The 18,999-nt window shown below is 29.2% G+C and overlaps 2 protein-coding genes and 2 pseudogenes across 3 annotated transcripts; 1 reads left to right on the plus strand and 3 right to left on the minus strand.

Moving 5' to 3' along the window:
- The first annotated feature begins 7,203 nt into the window (after window positions 1-7,203).
- On the plus strand, window positions 7,204-8,384 carry LOC149886033 (zinc finger MYM-type protein 1-like; annotated as a pseudogene).
- A 1,742-nt stretch (window positions 8,385-10,126) lies between these two features.
- LOC149886034 (uncharacterized) lies at window positions 10,127-18,789 on the minus strand. Its single transcript, XM_090094137.1, has 6 exons — window positions 18,526-18,789; window positions 18,332-18,445; window positions 18,150-18,254; window positions 18,012-18,049; window positions 10,747-10,817; window positions 10,127-10,403 (listed from the first exon to the last, which is right to left on the minus strand). Exons 1-6 carry the CDS (start codon window positions 18,763-18,765, stop codon window positions 10,144-10,146), a joined length of 828 nt encoding a protein of 275 aa, XP_089950263.1. The 5' UTR covers window positions 18,766-18,789; the 3' UTR covers window positions 10,127-10,143.
- On the minus strand, window positions 12,741-14,264 carry LOC149886035 (uncharacterized; annotated as a pseudogene). The gene is made up of 4 exons (XR_016454157.1): window positions 14,256-14,264; window positions 13,815-14,054; window positions 13,161-13,337; window positions 12,741-12,960 (listed from the first exon to the last, which is right to left on the minus strand). The product of XR_016454157.1 is annotated as an uncharacterized LOC149886035 (transcript).
- Window positions 14,660-17,942, minus strand: LOC149886036 (uncharacterized). The gene is made up of 2 exons (XM_090094139.1): window positions 17,667-17,942; window positions 14,660-17,264 (listed from the first exon to the last, which is right to left on the minus strand). Exons 1-2 carry the CDS (start codon window positions 17,746-17,748, stop codon window positions 14,704-14,706), a joined length of 2,643 nt encoding a protein of 880 aa, XP_089950265.1. The 5' UTR covers window positions 17,749-17,942; the 3' UTR covers window positions 14,660-14,703.
- Window positions 18,790-18,999: the final 210 nt, after the last annotated feature.

Genomic DNA, 18,999 nt, shown 5'->3' on the forward strand with positions numbered 1-18,999 from the left:
ACACTTTAAATTACTATTAAAGTCAATTTATTAATCACAGTTTTTACGGTAGACGATTTTAATATAATGCCTATCTTTTATCTTCATTTTTAGTCCCTTGGAAATTCAAATAACACAAAAAACTGCGCGCTATCTAATAAAAGTTGATAGAGACAAAAAACAAAAAAAATGTAAGAATTAGATAGTATGTTTCTGCAAAACATCAAAGCTACCTATCAATAGCTACCTATCAATAGCTACCTATCAATAGATACCTTTCAATAGCTACCTATCAATAGCTACCTGTCAAGAACATTAACGTTGATAGGTAGCTCTTGATAAGTTCGAAACTGGTGAAACTATAGCAACGTTGCTATAGTTTCACCAGTTTCGAACTTATCAAAAACTACCTATCAAGAGCTACCTATCAAGAGCTACCAATCAAGAACTTCCAAATATAAAAGTACTTAACATTTATGAAATGAATGTATATAAAATATTATGCTTTATGTTTCAAAGTAAAATCAATCCGTCCTTACACGTTTTAAAGATTTTATTACCTTAAAAACAAAAAATAAGTATACACTACGAAATGATAACTCACTCTTTAAACCCTTTTGTCGAACAAAATTCAATCAGTTCTGTATAGCTTATCGTGCACCCACGAACAAAATTGTTTTACCTAATTTTGATTTATCAATTACCTTCCAAGTCTTTAAAAAGAAATTTAAAAAATTCATTCTCTTTAATGACAATATCTTGAAATACTTTTAAAAATAAGAAATTTGTATATACACGCTCTTTTATTTTTTGTATTTTGTCATTTTTATTTGTCTATATTTGTTAATGGCTTAAGTTATATTCTATTATAACTTTTTATGGTTCTGGCGACAAGATCATTAGATCTTCTATCAGATACCAAGTTTTTATTTAAATTAGTCTATATATAACGGATTTTATTGCATTACGAAAGCATATATCTCGGATTTTGATGTATTACGAGAACATATGTCATGGATTTTGTTGTATTACGAGAGCATATATCACGGACTTTATTGTGTTACGACTAATTAAATGTAAAACTAAAAAAAAAAAAAAAAGAACTACCTAGCGATAGCTACCTATCAAGAGCTATTTATCAAGAGCCTAAAGTGTTGAGCTCAATAAAAAAGGGCACTTAGTTAAAATACTTTTAATAAATGCATATAATAATTACAACAACAACTTAAATCAATAACTTAACAAGTAAACAAAAACAAAAAAATTGTTAAGATAAAAATATACTTTTTAAATCATTCGTTAAATTTACCATCAAAAAACTCAAATGATTTAAGTTACTTGTTTAAAACAACGAAAAAAAACACTGTTTGAAAAGTTTTTATCACATTTTCTAAAGGGAAATCGATAAAAAAAACTTTTCTAAACTAAAAAAATTAATTAATAATGACTGAATCCTCAGCGATATCCAGATTAAATAAGTTTCTTATATGACTCACTCACAGCTAACACAACGTCATATTTTAGCTCCCACATTTGAATCGCCATTAAATGGATGTTGCAAAAAGAAAAAATGACGGTTACCTTTGTTAGTCAACTTTTTTTTTACGGGTTAAACAGCAACTGACCCATTACCAATGTTCCTATTTTTGGAACATCAATTTTATAATTATTCTTTTAACTTGGTTACAAACTTTAACTCTTTTTCAAATGTTTGCAACGTTTTGTAAGTTTGTAGAGGATATGCGCAGCAATTTCTAGTTTAAAAAAAGTAGTTTTTCGAATATTAAAACTTGAAAAATGTTGAAAACAATCATTAAAATGTTTTTGAACAAAAGGCGTTACGTTTACATAAATATAAAGTTTATATAAATGTTTTGATGTGTCATCTACAGGTAAAAATGTTTACCGACAAAGATGCGTTCTTTTTTCGGAATATGGTGATTACCCACTATCAAAAATTGCTCATATTGTCGTTTTTTATACTTTAAATAATTTTAGTATAAAATCTTAATTAACTCGAAAGTTATTAACATAAAAAAGGTGTGCAGTTTTCAGCAATTTTGAAAAAAATAACTTTATAATTGTCAGTAAACTTCAGAACGCGTTAAAAATTGTGAGGACGAGAAAATTGTGAAGATGAAGATTTGTAAATTATTGTTTTTCCTCAATGTTAAGACAGAGAAAAATAATTAGTTGATGTTGGGAGAAATAAAAGCTCCTTCAAAACCGTAATAAGATGACGATGATGAAGAAGTAACTTCAGAAAGTCGAGAAAACCGCAAAACGCAACTATATTCAAATTCTCCAACCCGACATAATTGCTCACACCTATCCAAAAAACGATCGATGGGCTATTAATCCGCAAGATCTCAGGTATCACCAGATGTAAAAATTAAAATCTAATCTCTATAGCCAAAGGAGAAAAACACATTTAAAGTTTTATAGCAACTTGCGCTACAGATCACACTTGGAGTCCCGTTGTAAATCTATTTTGTTTTTTTTTTCACTTGTGGGTAATGGAGTTTTTTTAAAAAAACCAAAAACTCTTTACATATATGCGCTGGCTATTACTTGACAAAAAATCAGCTCTCTAACACTTGTGGTTTGTGTACAGGGACCTAAAGTAAAATATGGTGTAGAAAACACATAGAGGCGTTTTTTCTAATTGTTCTGAATTTAAAACACATAAAAACCTCTTTAAATTTTAGTTGTTAATTCCACAGGTTTGATTTGTTGTTTTTGTTTAAAATGATTGACCAAATATTGGATATACACACAATAATAACAACTTTTTTTAATTTAAATAAGAAATATATCTTTACTGAAATGGGTTTTAACAAGATATCAAACAAAAGAAAATCCCATTTAACGTTTATCTCTCGTTGAAAAAACACATGCATACTGACATGAAATGATTTCTTTAAAAAAAAAATTACTTTATGATGGTGTTTTGATGTTTATTACTTTTTCTTCTAATTGCTGTTGAGATTTTTTTATTTAGTACTTGCAAAATAAGATATATACTTCTGATTAATTTTTTGTAAACTTATGATATTTTATGAAACTATAAATAAATGAATATAGTTTGTAATATTAAAAAAAAAAATTAGACAAGAATTTTTCTAATAAACAAATGTTATATCAAGTATTTCTAGAATGAAATTATTTAAATTTCATTCTAGAAATACTTGATATAACTATTCTAGGCTGAATTATTTAAAAAATCTAATTCAAAGATGCTTGCTGTTATAGTAAATAATACATTTCAGTAACTGGTCTTTATAAACAGGGTGATCAGGGTTTCTTTTGTATCTAGCCCATTGAGCACTGAAGATTAAATGCAAGACTTCTGTTGATTGCTCACTAAAAATGCCCTACACTGTACCCTTTTGAGCAATAAATTCAGGAACATAGTAGAACACTGCATCGGCTTTTGGGGTGACTAAAACTGGGAGTTGAAGATATGAGTTCTTAAAGTCTTTGATATGTTGAACATATGTAGTATTTAATGTCCTTCCAAAACAGGAGCTAACAACTTAAACCATATTAAGGTTGTAACTTTAACTTGATACGTAATGGCCAATCTTTGCCTTTAGGCCTTATCTTTAGCATTGATTTGTAAAGATGATTTACAATTCCAAGGAAACGATGAAGTTCCATTTGGAAATAAACTCGATAACTTGTTTGATATCTTCTTGGTCAAACAATGGGTTATGAACAACACTATGAAAAACCTTTGCGCACATCTGATCTGAAGTTTCTTGGATTTCCCTGTACTTTGAGGTCACTAGACTTAACATCACACCAATCATGGCTAACTTCAAGTCACATGCAATAAAGAAAGGCACATCAATTTTCCCAAATAAACTTAAATTTTTTTTGATATTTTCATAAGTTTCTGAAACATTTTCAGCAACAGCAACAAGTAGCTGACTCTTGGCACTTGTTATTTCCCATGTTCTACAGTCAGTAAGCTTTTGTCATTTGAGGCTGAACTTGTTTGACACATTGACATCCACCATTGGAGTTAACACTCAAGCTGAACTTGAGGAAAGATCCTCCACCATCAATACCTAGTTTGATGGGAGGCGGTGAAGTGATTGCTCTAACTCTGAGAATTTAGTTATAAAATTCCCCTAAACTCTTGCAGTGAACACCCTTTGCCAAATAATCAGTTTATGTTGATGGGCTTGTAGGTGAGATTTTGGAAACTTTAAATAAACTTTCAACATTTCGACCAGCCATTGTAAAATTTTCCCTAAATTTTGTTTCAACAACTTTTGAATTTGTAATATTGTAGCCAGTTCTTGCATCTTTTTATTTGAAAGACCAGTATTAATTTGAACTTGAAACATGTCCAAAGTAGTTAGAGAAGTTCTTGATATGCACTGAGCTCTGGAGGGATCTGGAGGAATAGTTAAAGCTTTATCATTTTCTCTGCTTAACCTAGATGTGCACTGTGGGGAGGATAACATTTGAGTTATTACAGAGGACACAATTTTTCAGAAGTTCTGGAATCAGAATAGGAATGCTCTGCAGGAAAGATACTAAGTATTTTTTCTGGAAATCAATGGAATTTCCAGAAAAAATACCTAGTATTCTTTCCTCCATGAAATCAGAAATATGCCTGTCACATTTTGAAAAACAGAAGAAGCATAGAGATTGCCGACAATCTTGATAATTTTTTCTTTCACATGGCATTTCAGTGATTAAAAAACTGGTCTTTGAAAAATAGCTTCAGTACAAGCTTGTGTTACTAAAAAATCTTTTTAGTTGTTTAGGCTGTTGACTGCTTAAATGTAATTACTTTGATGTTGTGGCTTTTCCCGGAAAATAAGAAACATTTGTTTTTACATTTTTAAATTGTAGAACAAACTTGGTCAAATCAATAAAAGATTTTAGGAGATACTTCAATACAAGAAAAAAAGCACATCAAGGTTATACATATTTGATTTATATAAAAATACTTGATTCTAATATCAATTTTGAAATTATTTTATAAATTACCAATTAATTTTGAATTTAACGTTCTAAAGTAACTTTAATAAAATGAAAAAAAGTTGTTATTATATCCAATATTTGGTCAATCATTTTAAACAAAAGCAACAAAGCAAACCTGTGGGTTTAACAACTAAAAACAAAGAGGTTTTTATGTGTTTTAAATTCAGAACTATTAGAAAAAATGCCTCTAACTATGTGTTTTCTACACTATATTTTATACAAACCGGGACAAAAAAAGCACTCTTTTTGCAGACATATAACACACAAATAAGAAGTCTGACAACCATAGAATCCCATATCCACTAGTCACATGATATTGTCACTAAATTAGTTATTTGGTGTAACTTTGAGCATAAAAACCACAAAAAGCATAAAAACCACAAAAAGCTGCTATATTTTAGCCGTTTTTTCAAAGACGAGATTCCTACTTTAAGAGCTACATCTTTACACAGATAAAAGATATCTTGCTTCTATTTTTTTTGCCTGAAAGATATATGTCAAGGTTTCATTCTATTAAACTTTGAAACTTCCTTAGTCGATAATAAAGTTAGAATAAAAACGTAAAGCATTTGTCTCTTTTTAAAGAGGCTTTTAGTGCCATACCCTATACTTTAGGTCCCTGTACACAAACCACAAGTGTTAGAGAGCTGATTTTTTGTCAAGTAATAGCCCCACCCGGGGAAATTCACCAAGCTTTCAAAAATATTTAAAAAATAAAAACCATAATATACTTAAACATTAACAAATATAACAGTTTAAAAACGATTGTAATATTTCCGCAAATACCTATGGTGATTTTCAAAAGTTTATATTATTTTCGAATTTCAGAAACTCCACGCTTCTGATGAGTTTGAGACTCATTTGAGATCGGTAAAAACGTAATAAAAAGCAAATTAACGGAACTACATAAACTAAAGAGTTAAAAGTTAAACGTTCGTTTAGCATTTTTTTTCTTTGATAAATTTGGCAGTATTATTTGTATTATTTATTTAAAAGTTTTGAATTAAAAGTCAATTGAATTAAAAAAACGTAAGTTTTTGAAGAAATTTTTTAATTGTTCAATGGTACATTGACTTTTAAGTAATAAGTTGTAGGATGTTGTAGAATGAAGAAGATTTGTGAATACTTTTCAAAAAAAGAAAATCAAATTGAAGCAGTTGCATTATTTTCTGAATCTCAAAATGCTAATAACTATCAATATAATAATCATGAAAGTTTATCATTTGTTCAGTTAGATGATGCAACTGATTCAACCGCTGTTGTTGAGTTGCCGTCTTTTACAGAGGAGTCTAGACCTTGTTGTTCAAGACAGTCATCTTTTCCATCAAAAAAGGGAAGAAAATTTAAACAAAGCTGGAATGAAAAACATAAATCGGTTTTACATGACTGCCAGAAAGAAAAAGTTTTTTGTTCTACCTGCATCAAAGCTACCCAAATAAAAATGCCTTTACCTCGTAGTTTAAGAGAAAAAGATTTGTACGAAGCTTTTATCTTAAAAGGATTTTCTAATTGGAAGAAAGCGTCACAAATTTTTGGTTCTCACGAGCGATCTGAACTCCATAGGGCGTCTGTTACTACGATCGCCTCAGCAACACTGGAATCAACATTTATCCAACAGCTTAATCATCACCAAGATAAAGAAATGATGGATAATCGTACGGCTTTATCAAAAATATTTAATAACACTCCTTTATTTGGTAATTCCTCAATTTCGTTTAAGAAAAATTTAGATTAACTATCAATCATTAAATTTATTTACTAGATAAATAAATGTTTTCTTCTAAATGTATTAGGGAACGCAAGGCCTTTTCATTCGTGGAAAGGCTGAAAATAATTCAAACTTTCGCATGCTACTCAAATTACGAGCAGACGATTCTCTGGAACTGAAGAAATGGTTGAACCGTCCTGAAAAGCAAAAGTGCCTCTCGCCTGATATTGAAAACGAAATCCTACAAGACTTTGCTCATGCAACGCTTCGTAAGCTATGCGAAAGTATAAGGGAATCACAATTCTATAGTTTGATCCGATGAAACAATGGATATGTCCAAGAAAGAACAAGTTTCGATCTGCATTCGGCGTGTTAATGAAAAATTTAAAGTTGAGGAGCTTTTAATGGGATTTTAGCAAACCGAGAACCTCAGTAACTGTTTAATGGACGTTTTGTGTCGATTTAGTCTGTTGATTCAAAATTTTCGTGGCCAATGTTTTGACGGATTGTCTAACATGTCTGGAAGTATCTATGGATTGCAGACTTTAATGAGTGGGAAAGAAGAGCGGGCTTTTTACGTGCACTGCCGCGCTCATAATCTCAACTTGGTAGCACAAGGTTCTGTTGAAAATCAAACAGAGATAAGGAATATTATGAATTTAGTGCAATCATTCATCGTATTTACCCGTGGATCTCCAAAACGATTGGCATGTTTCAACAAATTTCGAAATGTAGAGGATGTAGAAAGCGGAACATCACTGCGGCCATTTTGCCACACTCGATGGATCCTTAGAAAACCGTCCATTATGTCTATTACGAGTAACTATTCCGCCATTATCAATTGGTTAGAGGATTTTGAACATCATTCTGATAATTCAGCCAAAAATAAGTCAGAAGCAGCGGGTTATCTGGAATCTCTTTGTAAGTTTGACACATTTTTCAAATTGGAAATTTTGCGCATGATCTTCACGTTAATCGAGGATGCTAATACAGCACTCCAAGGTAAATATTGTTTTATTTCATAGTGTGTTTTTTTTAATATATTATTTTAAGCAAATTATAATGTTAAAAGTTTATTGAAAATTATTTTAGGCACGCAGCTTAATTTTTGCAAAGCAAGAAATACCATCAACACGTTTAAAGAGGTGTTAAAAGAAGCCCGGGGTGATACTCGCTTCAAAGTCTTATGGGATGCAGCCGTTGTAGCAGCAGAATGTAGTTTACTTGACAAACCAGAGATCCCACAGAAACGTAAAATTACATCAAAATTTACTGGAAGTGGAGTTCCATACTTTGCTACGACTCCAGAGGACAACTACCGCCAGCTTTTCTATGCATCTCTGGATTGTGTTATAACGGGACTTGCGACCCGTTTCAAACCAACTGAGACCACTGAGCATTTAGCAAATGTAGAAAAATTTCTCATTGGTCAGTGCTTGGAAGTTGGATTCGTTGAGGCTTTTAACAAAGATGACTTTGAAGATTATAGAAGGCTACAACTCCATCGTGACATATTTATTGATCATGCAAAGTTCAAGAATTTTCAACTAATTAATTTTGAATCAGTTTTGAAAGAGATGTAGACCATGATGGTGTCCTTTCTCAACTAATTTCACTGATTTCCTCATGTACGTGTGAGCGCTCTTTTTCTTGTCTTTGTAGGCTTAAGACTTATTTGCGTTCTACAATGTCTTAGGAGCGATTGAATCATCTCGCTATTTTAAATTGCCATCGCGATATTGCCTACACTCTTGATCTTGATCATTTGATCGATGAGTTCAAAATGCGTGCCTCCATACGCATGAACACATTTTACTTGAGAAAATAAATTAAATTTTTATGCCTATTGAAAAAAGTTTTTATTTCTTATTATAGATTTTCAACTCCTACAAAATATTTTATGCCCCATCCGGGAAAACTAAAACTCTACTTTTATGGATACCTGAGGTCTTGCAGATTAATGCCCCATCGGTCGTTTTTTTGGTCCTCAAAATTGAGGTTGGGACCATTTTTGTATAGGCGTGTGCTAGCGACACCAAATATTATGAGTGGTGTTAATTCGTTAAATCATTTCTGTACTGATTATCGTATTAAAAGTCAAAAGGGCTGGCAATGTCTTTTTTTCAAATTTTTTAAATAAGGCAGTTGTGGTTTCATCGCGATTACACTGATCTTCTGGTTGTGATATATACCATATCTCATCTTCCGATGACAAGTTATGAGGGCACTGTTTGGTAATTATGAAGCTGCAGCTTGCCAAATGCTTTCGAACATGTCCCATAAAGTGACGTCACAGTAGATGTAAAAAATCTGCTAGAAGAACACCTCATTCAAATGTAAACATTAAGATATTTGGCTTCACGCCAAATGTCTTACAGGAGTGCAAAACAATAAAATATTTACTGAATGTTTGATATTGAATGTTTGATATTGATTGTTTGATATATAATGTTTAGTTTTGAATAGACAAGACATGAATATAAATATATGATAAAAAGATTCGTTTGGAGACATTTGTCCTGTTTCAAAAATGGAGCAATTATATATTTAGCAATTAAATTTTTTTAGCTTGAAAAAAAAATTATGAAATTGCAATAACTTTTTGTTATTCAATTCTGATTGTTACCACTTCTATTTCGAAATTCAAACATGGACATTAATGGATTAAAAATTATATCAAAAGCGATAATTCACAGGAAAACAATCTTTCTTTCTCTTAAGAGGAAGCTTTGTCGATATTCACCGATTTAAAACTAATTAGACATTAGCATAATAAATAATCGTCAGAAAATATTTGCAAAATCCACGCATTTATTCTGTGCTTTATTGTAGGACCTATTGCATCAATTTTTTTAACAACCCGCACATCTTTTAAAGAAAATGATGTCATAATCAAAGATGAGTTTGCCTTTTTCGATAGACGGATAGATAGTTTATTAACTTTAAGAGTAAAAATCAAGTCGCCATTGCATAGAAAAACTATGGTAGATGGAAAATTGTTCTTCTCTGTCTTAGTATAAAGCTATTCAAAAAAAATAGTAATAAATGGAAATCTTCTCTTTCTCTGCTCAATGGCTTAAAGAAATTGCAATCAAAGTTTTCTAATCCGGAGAATCTAAATCTTGGATTGTCATTATTACATTCCAATAAACACTTTTATGTGCCATTTACATGTGCCATATACAATACCGACGGGAAGTTTGAGGCAGGTTGCAAATTTTTAATTAAAACAATAATGCAGCTAAAAAATAATTGTTTGGATGCCTACATACTTTAAAACATATAAGTAACACTGTTAAAAATTATTTACTAGGTTTAGAAAGTAATCAAGTTCTAGAATTATAATAGAACGACCAGTAGGCAGGGCCGGCGCGAACACGTAATTTTTTTTTTTTTTTTTGGGGGAAGGGGGGTGTGAGTCAAGAAAATTGCCGACTAATTTTTCTTCGTCATTATTATGTAATCATTTTAGTATAGTATAGTTGATTACTAAAGTAACCAAAAGCACTCAAAACTTGTTTGCTTATAGATATATATTTTTCAGATTCTTCTTTTATTGAGGATAATATATGAGAAGTAGAAACTAAAAATAAAATTGGATTTGGATAACTTTCTGTTTTAAGTTTTGTCAAAAGTAAGCTACATTCCTGGAAATTATTTATAAGTGATCCAAGCATTCCAGCGCAAGAAACCCAATCATAAGCACAATTGTCACCTGCAACCATAAAAAAAATAACTATTTAAATAAAAAAAACCAACTATATTTCATTAAATATTAAATAAGTTACCCAATTACAATAAACAATATATATGATAAATACTAGAATAAAATATATTATATTTTTTTTTTTCACATTTTACATGCTGCATTTTTCAATTTGTTGGTATTTTTCATTATTTTATGGAATACTGTATTAAAGCCAAATACTTAAGTTCTTAACTAATAAAAATTAATATTAAGTTCTTAATTAATAAAATAATAATATGTATGTTACGTTATTAATGATAACCTGAGTTATCATTAATAACATAGCATACATACATAACATAAATCTTACCTGAGTTATCATTAATAATCTCAGAATATCTAGCTTCTTTAATAACATTATCAACAGTTTGAATACTTTCAGTACACTCTAAAAAAACTAACGCCAAATAACAAAAAAAAATATAACGCCAGAGTTGAGCAAATATAACGCTAGTTAACCGTTATATTAAGCGTTATATTAGGCGTTATATTAGGCGTTATATTAGGCGTTATATTTGCTCAACTCTGCCGTTATATTGGCGTTATATTTAGAAAAAATAAACTAACGCTTCACCCGTTATATTTGGCGTTATATTTGGCGTTATATTTGGCGTTATATTTATTTTACTAATCTTATATTTACAAACTTAATATTAAAAAAAAATTAAAAATTGAAGATATAACAATTATGTATATAAAATAATGACCATTTATAATCATTTTGAAAAGATATATCATTACCATTTCCAATGTCGATGCTGCTAAAAAATGCAAAATAAAAAATATAATTAACAAATGAAACCTTAAAAATTTAAATATTTATTAATCTTTAAGATTCATACATGATTGGTATGATTATATAATAATCTTTAAGATTCAAATATGGTCTTATACAAACATTTTGAAAAGATATAACCACAACATTGCTTTCAAGTGTCGATGCCACTAAAGAATACAAAATAAAAATGATAAAAAGCATATGACTCCTTTAACAGTTATGGAATATGAAAAGATACATGTAACTTTACCACTGGTATCAAATGATGTCACCATTAAAGATTAAAAAATAAAAATTTAAAATTTAAAACGACATTTCCTCATACTAAGTGATTTACAATCATTTTGAAAATAATATTTACCAATGCTCTATTATCAAAGATTACAAAATACAAAAGATAAGATAATTCGTATTGAAAAGATACATGTAACTTTACCACTGGTACTAGATTTTATTGCCAATAAAGATTACAAAATAAAATGAACAATAATTTAAAAAGACATCTTTTACTAAGTCATTTATAATCACTTTACCACTGGTACTAGCAGGCCTTGTTTTAAAGCCTTAACCGTAGAGCGTTTTTTGATTGCGTTTAGCTATTTTAGTCAGTACAAGATTTTGATTAAGCAATTTTTTATTTTTATTTTATTAAAAAAAATATTAAAAAAATATTAGCATAATCGAAATCCCTTATTGCTTAAAATAGCATAACGATAAAATAATGATAAAAAATACTGTATAGTGTATAGTGTGTATTAATAAATATACATTAAATATACATGTACTTGTTATATATACATGTAAATATTTAAGTCAGTTTAAATACAACAAAGAATTTTAAAATAATATTAAGATAAAGATTATACAAGACTAAAAGTTTGCTCTATCATCATATTTAATCAAATTTCAATTAGCTTAAATAATGGGTTGTATATCTTATTTAGGTATTATTACTTTAATTTTGTAACAAAAACGAAAAGACAAGAAAATAATTTATGATTAAATTCAAAGAAATTAACATTCTCCGTTTTTAAATGTATAAAAAAACTTTTAAAAATTTATGAACTACTGATTTTTAACACATATCTTGCTGCAGCCTTTGATTTATGAGGGTAGTTGATTTTTAGAATAGTTTCTTGGAAAATCCCAAGTAACTGGGCAAAGCAAGATGGATAGCTCAAATCTTTAAGATAATATACTGCTATTATCGATGCTATAACTTCCTCCATGCATAAGATTTGTGTAGCACATAATTTAATTCCAGTTCGTGACCGAATACCAAAATATAAACCATTGAGCACTACTTGTGGACCATATAATGAGGGAAGTGCAAGTTCCGTATCGATGTTATCAGCCTAATAATAAAAATCATAATTTATGTAGTTTGATTAAAATTATACTTTTAAAGGTAAACCTATGAAAAAAAATTATTAATAAGATATTAAAAAAACTTACGTGTGATTGCAAAAAAAGAAAATCTTTACTTTTTCGAGAAACAAACATTCTTTGCAGTTCCATTACACTTGAAATAATATTTGCATTATCTTTAAATGCAGCCTTAAGAAACAATCTAGAATTGCTAACAACATTTTCATGTTGGGGAAAGAATCGCTTAAACTCATCAATTAGAAGAGATGGAGCTATTCTGAGTCTATCTGGAATTTGTTCAAATATTTGGTGGTAAAATAAGTTTCTGTTAAGGATGCTCAATACAGCAATAGATGGTACAGCTTTTTGAAGTTCGTTCTGTTATATAGTTAACACAAACAATTAGTAGTTAATAGTAAAGTTTCAAAAAAATAAATGGTATCTTTGATTAAAAAATATATACTTTGGCTATCAATAAAATCTTTCATATCAACACAAAAAATACTTACATCCAAAGCATTTCAAAACAATAAACAAGTTTACATAAAACATGATAAACTAAAAAAAAGGAAATATACCTTTATCTCTGCCTCAATTTCGTTGGCTGATAAAACTGGTTCAGCATGTGCTACAATCTCCTTGATTGCTAAAGTATTATGTCCTCTAGCCAGTTGGAAAAATTTTGGGGAACTTTCATGCATTTTTGACCATCTTTGTTGACGAAGATTGTTACTTATCTGAACAAACATTGGCTCCTAAAAACAATAAATTTTCAAAATCAATTGATTAAACTAAATAATCATAGTCACGACAATTAAATAATACTGTTTTATTGATGTATATACAGTTACAACTATTATTAGTGGGCGTAATAGTAGACCTAAGGAAAATAGTTTTAGCTAATATTAAACACTTGGTGTTGTGCAAATCGACCTTTTGAAAGCCTACACCACCAAGAGTAGTGACTTTGTTTTCTGTCAACTTATTCAAGATGGTCTAAGTAGAAGCAATTAAATTTATTGCGCTCGTTTTTTCTAATAAGTTTATAATAAAGAATTTTTACAAACAAAATGTATCAATCCTCACCACCTACAACATTATTGTTTTAGCAATGTATTTATATTAATTGGTACTTTCCTAATAATTTTTTAGCAAAAATATGTTTTTAAAGATTGCGTTGAATTATTATAATTCAGTTAAAAAGAAAAAAGTAGGAAATCACAAACACATACCCAATCATCTTTGAACTTAGGATAGAGATTTTTCAAAGTAATCTTGAGTCGCGAGAAGAACTCCCTGTTACCATAACTGTCATTAGCACTCACCTTTAATGATGCAAATTGAGTTAGTGCATTCTTCAGTTCTTTCAATACAAAAACATTACTAGCTCCATTGAGTAATTCTATAACTGGCACAGAAAAATAAGTCAGCAGAAGTTCGACATCTGATTGAGGAAGTTTAACTTTGGACACCTAAAAATATACTAGTTCTAAAAAGCAATAAGAAAAATATTTTTAAATGAAAAAGTAAAATAACAAGATTAGTAAATAATAACTTGAAATAACAATTTTTTATACTTAAAATATATATTTTTATACTTAAAATATATATGCTTAAAATTATGGTTAACAGGACACAGAAAGTGTCAAAAACAGTTGTTTATACTGTATAACAACATACATTGTTTTGCTTGAAACTAAAAAATGACGCTCAATATTATGAATATGGAAGAGACTATGGCTAACCCATAATCAATATTAAAAAGCTAACACACAAAAAAAAGACTTGAAACATTAAGGAGATAAATAGGTTACTAAGAAGTTTTAAGCCAGTTAAATTATTCTAGACTTTCCATTATTATTAAGTCCTCACCTACTACGCTCTAAAATGACTCAAATTTTATTATTTCATTTTGAAATTTTATAACTGGATAAAAAACAACTATCAAAATGGACTTTCCATTTCATCTCAATTTCTTTCAAACTTCAATTATAATGAAGATAAAGATTTTTTTTTAATAATCCTAATATATAAATATTATTAATATATAAGTACTTTAATTAAGATAAGCCTGAAATATGGTTTATAAGATATAAAATTTTATAAGATAAAACATTTGAACTAGTTTATTGTTAGCTGATTTGAAATACCATCATAAGACAAATTGGGAATAGCAAGTGGAAATACAAGGATAACATCACTAACTGATAGTCCAATTGTGCACCATGGAAACTGCAAAGTCTCAGGAAATACAATATTAATTGAAGAAAATGAAGGTAATCTGCAGGTGGAATAAACATTTGAGCATAAAGTGTCTAATTTTATTGTTTCAAAGTGTCTTTTTCCAGATAATGATACTATTTTATTGATTTGGTGGAAAATAAACTGATCATTCTCAAATATAGTAATTATCGAGCCATTTTTATATAAAATTCCATCAATATTTGCACTTTGTATTGCTCCGGAAAAGTACTTTAGTTCATCCTCATTATAATAGACATCAGCTTTAATTGCACCAACTGAATTAAAAAATTGTGCAATGGTATTTGCTACCATTGATTTACAGGCTGTATAAGGAATGTTCTTGAAGTTAAAATGTCGAAAATTCTTAATCACTTGATGTTTGCGCTCAAAAGCCATGCACATGTGCTCCCTTAACGGGCCTGAAGTAGCAGCCTGAGCTGGATAGTGGATAAGAAAATGGAGCTTCGGTATAAATTTATGAGGGTATAAACCCAAAAACAGTTCATGATGAATAGCAATGATTTCTTTCAAATCAGTAATGTATTTTTCTGTTATGATTGGAGACATACATAGCTGAACTATTTGAATCAATTTTAGCAAACATTTAAGATGTTCATTTTGAGCCAACATATTTTTCAATAAAAAAAATGGTAGAACTCTTGTAAGAGTAAGTATTTGACCACTTCCAAAATTACCTTTAATTTTACATGTTTTTAAAATTTTACCAGGCTTTTCAATGCCCGCTGGATAGACAAATGATTGGAGCCATGTATTTAATGATAATATTGTTACAAAATTACTTTCAATAGCATATAAAAGAAACAGTTCTAACTGAAGAGGAAAAACACCTTCTAAAAGATCGTGCATTGGGTCAAATAAGATTTGCTTTGTTACATCAAATAGTGGAATTGATAAAAGAACACTTGATGAAGATACCCCATAATATTTAGACCATTTAATTCTATCTTTAGGTCTAAGACCTGAATCTAATTCGTTTACTCTAATTAAATGTTCTTTTAAATTACGTACAGAGCATTGTTCATGCCTAGTGTTTGCATACATTTCCCCTCTTGTTGAATTACAAACTCTGCAGCATCGAACAGTCTTCCTGCTAAAACCTTCTTTAAATCCACCAATAGCATTTGCAGCTAATGAATCACCAGAAAAATAACACAACTCACCTGTCAATACTTTAGGAACTCCTAACACTGTTATCTCTATCCCTGTCATAAGTTTTGACATAACATCAATAAAGTCAGTCAACATTGCACGGAAGAAGATATTATCTTTAATCATCGTACTACTTGTAAATGCTAAAGGAAATATGGTTGATGTTCTTCCACGGTATTTTGCAGGAATATTAAGAATTTGAAAATACATTGCCCAAAGTTTGTGTTTTGATCTTGCTTTACCAATAGGATTTGTGATACCAAGATCATCACAATAAATAGCTATACTAATTTTACTATCAACAAACTTAGCAATCTCAGGAGATTGAAGTAAAAAAGATAACATGTCTAAAAAGGGTACAATACAACCTTGTTTTTTGAGACCAACATATTTAACTAAAGGCATTTTGAATACACGCACAAAATATTTCTCACGACAATTTTGAGATGTTAAAATTTCACAACAAGATTTTAACTTAGGCACATCAATATCTGGCACAGACAGCATTTCCTTTAAATGCAGAAAAATTGAATCTAAAATGTTTTGAGAACACCTGTGTTTACCTTGAAGATGCAAAGCTAAAGCTCCTAAATAATCATCAGTTATTTGATATTTTTCTGCATCTTCAATTAAATCAACATTAAAACTATCCTCTACAAGTGCTGAATATTGCTCAGTATGCTTTTGAAATCCGTAGAGCGTTTTAAACTTTGAATAACAAATATCACAAATAATTGAACCTTTGTTTCCATGAATGCGTAAGTGATTCTTCATCAAACAATACCTAGAAGATATAAAAGTACAGCAGTTACATTTGTATGAAAATACCTTTCGTTTTGGGTTTAAATTCTTTGTCAAATGATTACTATTTGGAGATATATTTATATTGCTATTTGGAGATATATTAGGAGATCTTGAACATTGTGCAGTTTGATTTGTAATATCAAGTGTAGTTGTATTGATTTGTGACAAAACAACTGGAAATTGATCATTTAAGCATCTTTGCTTGCTAACAGTGTCTTCAGCAAAAATTTCATTGCTTTGCAAGTCAGTAAGAAAGCTGAATGATGTGGAGCATAATGGTTGAGGATCAGTATGGAAACAGGAAGATTGAGACAAAGGCTGTTTGTTAATGTGATCAACTTCTTGTATATCAACTACAAATTCTAATGATTGTTCATTTAACAACGCTTTAAAATTTGTTTCTTGAACTGGGCATCCAAGCCATTTCAAGCCAATAACTTGACTGACACCAAATGTTAGACAGACTAAAAATATAATATTATATGTTTATAAATATATATATATATATATATATATATATATGTATGTATGTATGTATGTATGTATGTATATATATATATATTTCATAGCCAAAAATATCTTCTGATATAAAAAATATTGTATAACAATGTTACATGTGTGTATTTTTATGTTTTACGTTTGTTACAATATAACAAATGAATAAACATATAACAAACAAATACATATAACTTATATGTATTTGTTTGTTATCTGTTTATGTTTGTTACATGTATTCACATCTGTGTTTTTTTATGTATCATTTTTTTCTTTAATGTATTTTTTTATGCTATATTTTGTGAATATAATAGGTTGGAATATAATAGGTTGGTAGTAAAAACATTATAAAAAAATATATGTATACTTACCTTGTTGGACAAACGCAAACAAATCAGAATTTGCGACAACAATTTCGCTTCGATTTTTTAAGGTGACTTTTATTGCCTTCATGTTATTAATATATTTTTATATAATGAACACATAAATTTGGTATACGAGTAGCCGGAGAACAAAACAACATAACGGATAAATATAACGGATGAATTTTAGAGAAGAATATAACGGATGAAGTTTATCATTTGAAAGGAATCAATCAAGCATACATAAATTATGGCGCAAACAAAAAAATATAACGCCAAGATAAAGCCAATATAACGGAAAGCTTTTACTTATTTCAAATTCATCCGTTATATTGGCGTTAGTTTTTTTAGAGTGTAGTGCTTAGGCCTGTCATGGTTGGCTCAACAGAGTTCTAAATATGTTTCAAAATATTTTTTTAGTAACATATCAAAATAAAATTTTATTAATATATAATAAAATGTTTGTATATTGTACACATAACTCTATCTTACATTTAAATTCATCAAATGGTCTATTGTAGCTGAAAAGGTTGATTTTATTGCTGCTGATAGTAAATTTATATCAGTACCTGAAGCAACAGTGTTATTCCTTATTTTCTAAATAAAAGAAACACAAAAATAACAACCTGTAATTTTTTTTATTTATAATTTATAATATATTCAAACAAACTCACATAGTGTATGCCATACTCTGATTTTGATGCTTCCGGTGCATTTTGTAAAGGAGTTAAAGATAAGTTTTCCAGGTTTGATGAACTCTCAAATGAAGATAAACTAGCTGCAGTTGCCTATTATTAATTTAAAAAAACAAAAAGTATTATGTTTTAGTATATATTTTTTGATAATATTTCGATCTATTATTAATTACTTTTGGTATGGTTTTTTCTGTGATAAGATTCTCATTTGAAGCAGCAACAAAAGGATTATCTGGGACACCAAAGTGTTTAGTTTTCACTTTTTCACCGCCATGTTGTTTCAATTCGTGTTTTATTTTATAATCATTGTCAAATACGCTATCGCACTTAAGACACACTAATTTTGTTCTCTTTCTTTTTTTGTTTTTATTTACATTCATTGTAACTTGCAACAAAATAAAAATATACTTCATAAAAAAGAAAAACGATCATAAACATATTTTAAAAACCGGTAACCGACAATAAATCATATATAGTTGACCCAAGGAGGTTTAATACACCTCCTTGAGTTGACCTTTCTCCTACAATCGAAACGGGATTATGATTAACTCTTAAGACTTTTAAAAGTACGATTAATTTATTATACGATTAACTTTTAAAACTTAAAATTGTAAGTCTTAAAGGTTAATCGTAATAGTTTTAAAAAA

Source organism: Hydra viridissima, unplaced genomic scaffold (assembly GCF_058129835.1).
Source record: "Hydra viridissima isolate aposymbiotic clone 2 unplaced genomic scaffold, HvirCarnegie_v1 scaffold_7, whole genome shotgun sequence".
Lineage (NCBI taxonomy): Eukaryota > Metazoa > Cnidaria > Hydrozoa > Anthoathecata > Hydridae > Hydra > Hydra viridissima.

What these genes read in the sequence shown, in the direction of transcription:
- LOC149886036 (XM_090094139.1), bottom strand. Translation starts at nt 17,748, where the DNA reads ATGAAGGCAATAAAAGTCACCTTAAAAAATCGAAGCGAAATTGTTGTC. An exon ending in GTTTGCGTTTGTCCAACAAG is followed by an intron (nt 17,265 to 17,666) that starts GTAAGTATACAT and finishes TTATATTTTTAG; the next exon opens with TCTGTCTAACATTTGGTGTC.
- LOC149886034 (XM_090094137.1), bottom strand. Translation starts at nt 18,765, where the DNA reads ATGAAGTATATTTTTATTTTGTTGCAAGTTACAATGAATGTAAATAAA. An exon ending in CAGAAAAAACCATACCAAAA is followed by an intron (nt 18,446 to 18,525) that starts GTAATTAATAAT and finishes AATTAATAATAG; the next exon opens with GCAACTGCAGCTAGTTTATC. An exon ending in CAGAGTATGGCATACACTAT is followed by an intron (nt 18,255 to 18,331) that starts GTGAGTTTGTTT and finishes TCTTTTATTTAG; the next exon opens with AAAATAAGGAATAACACTGT.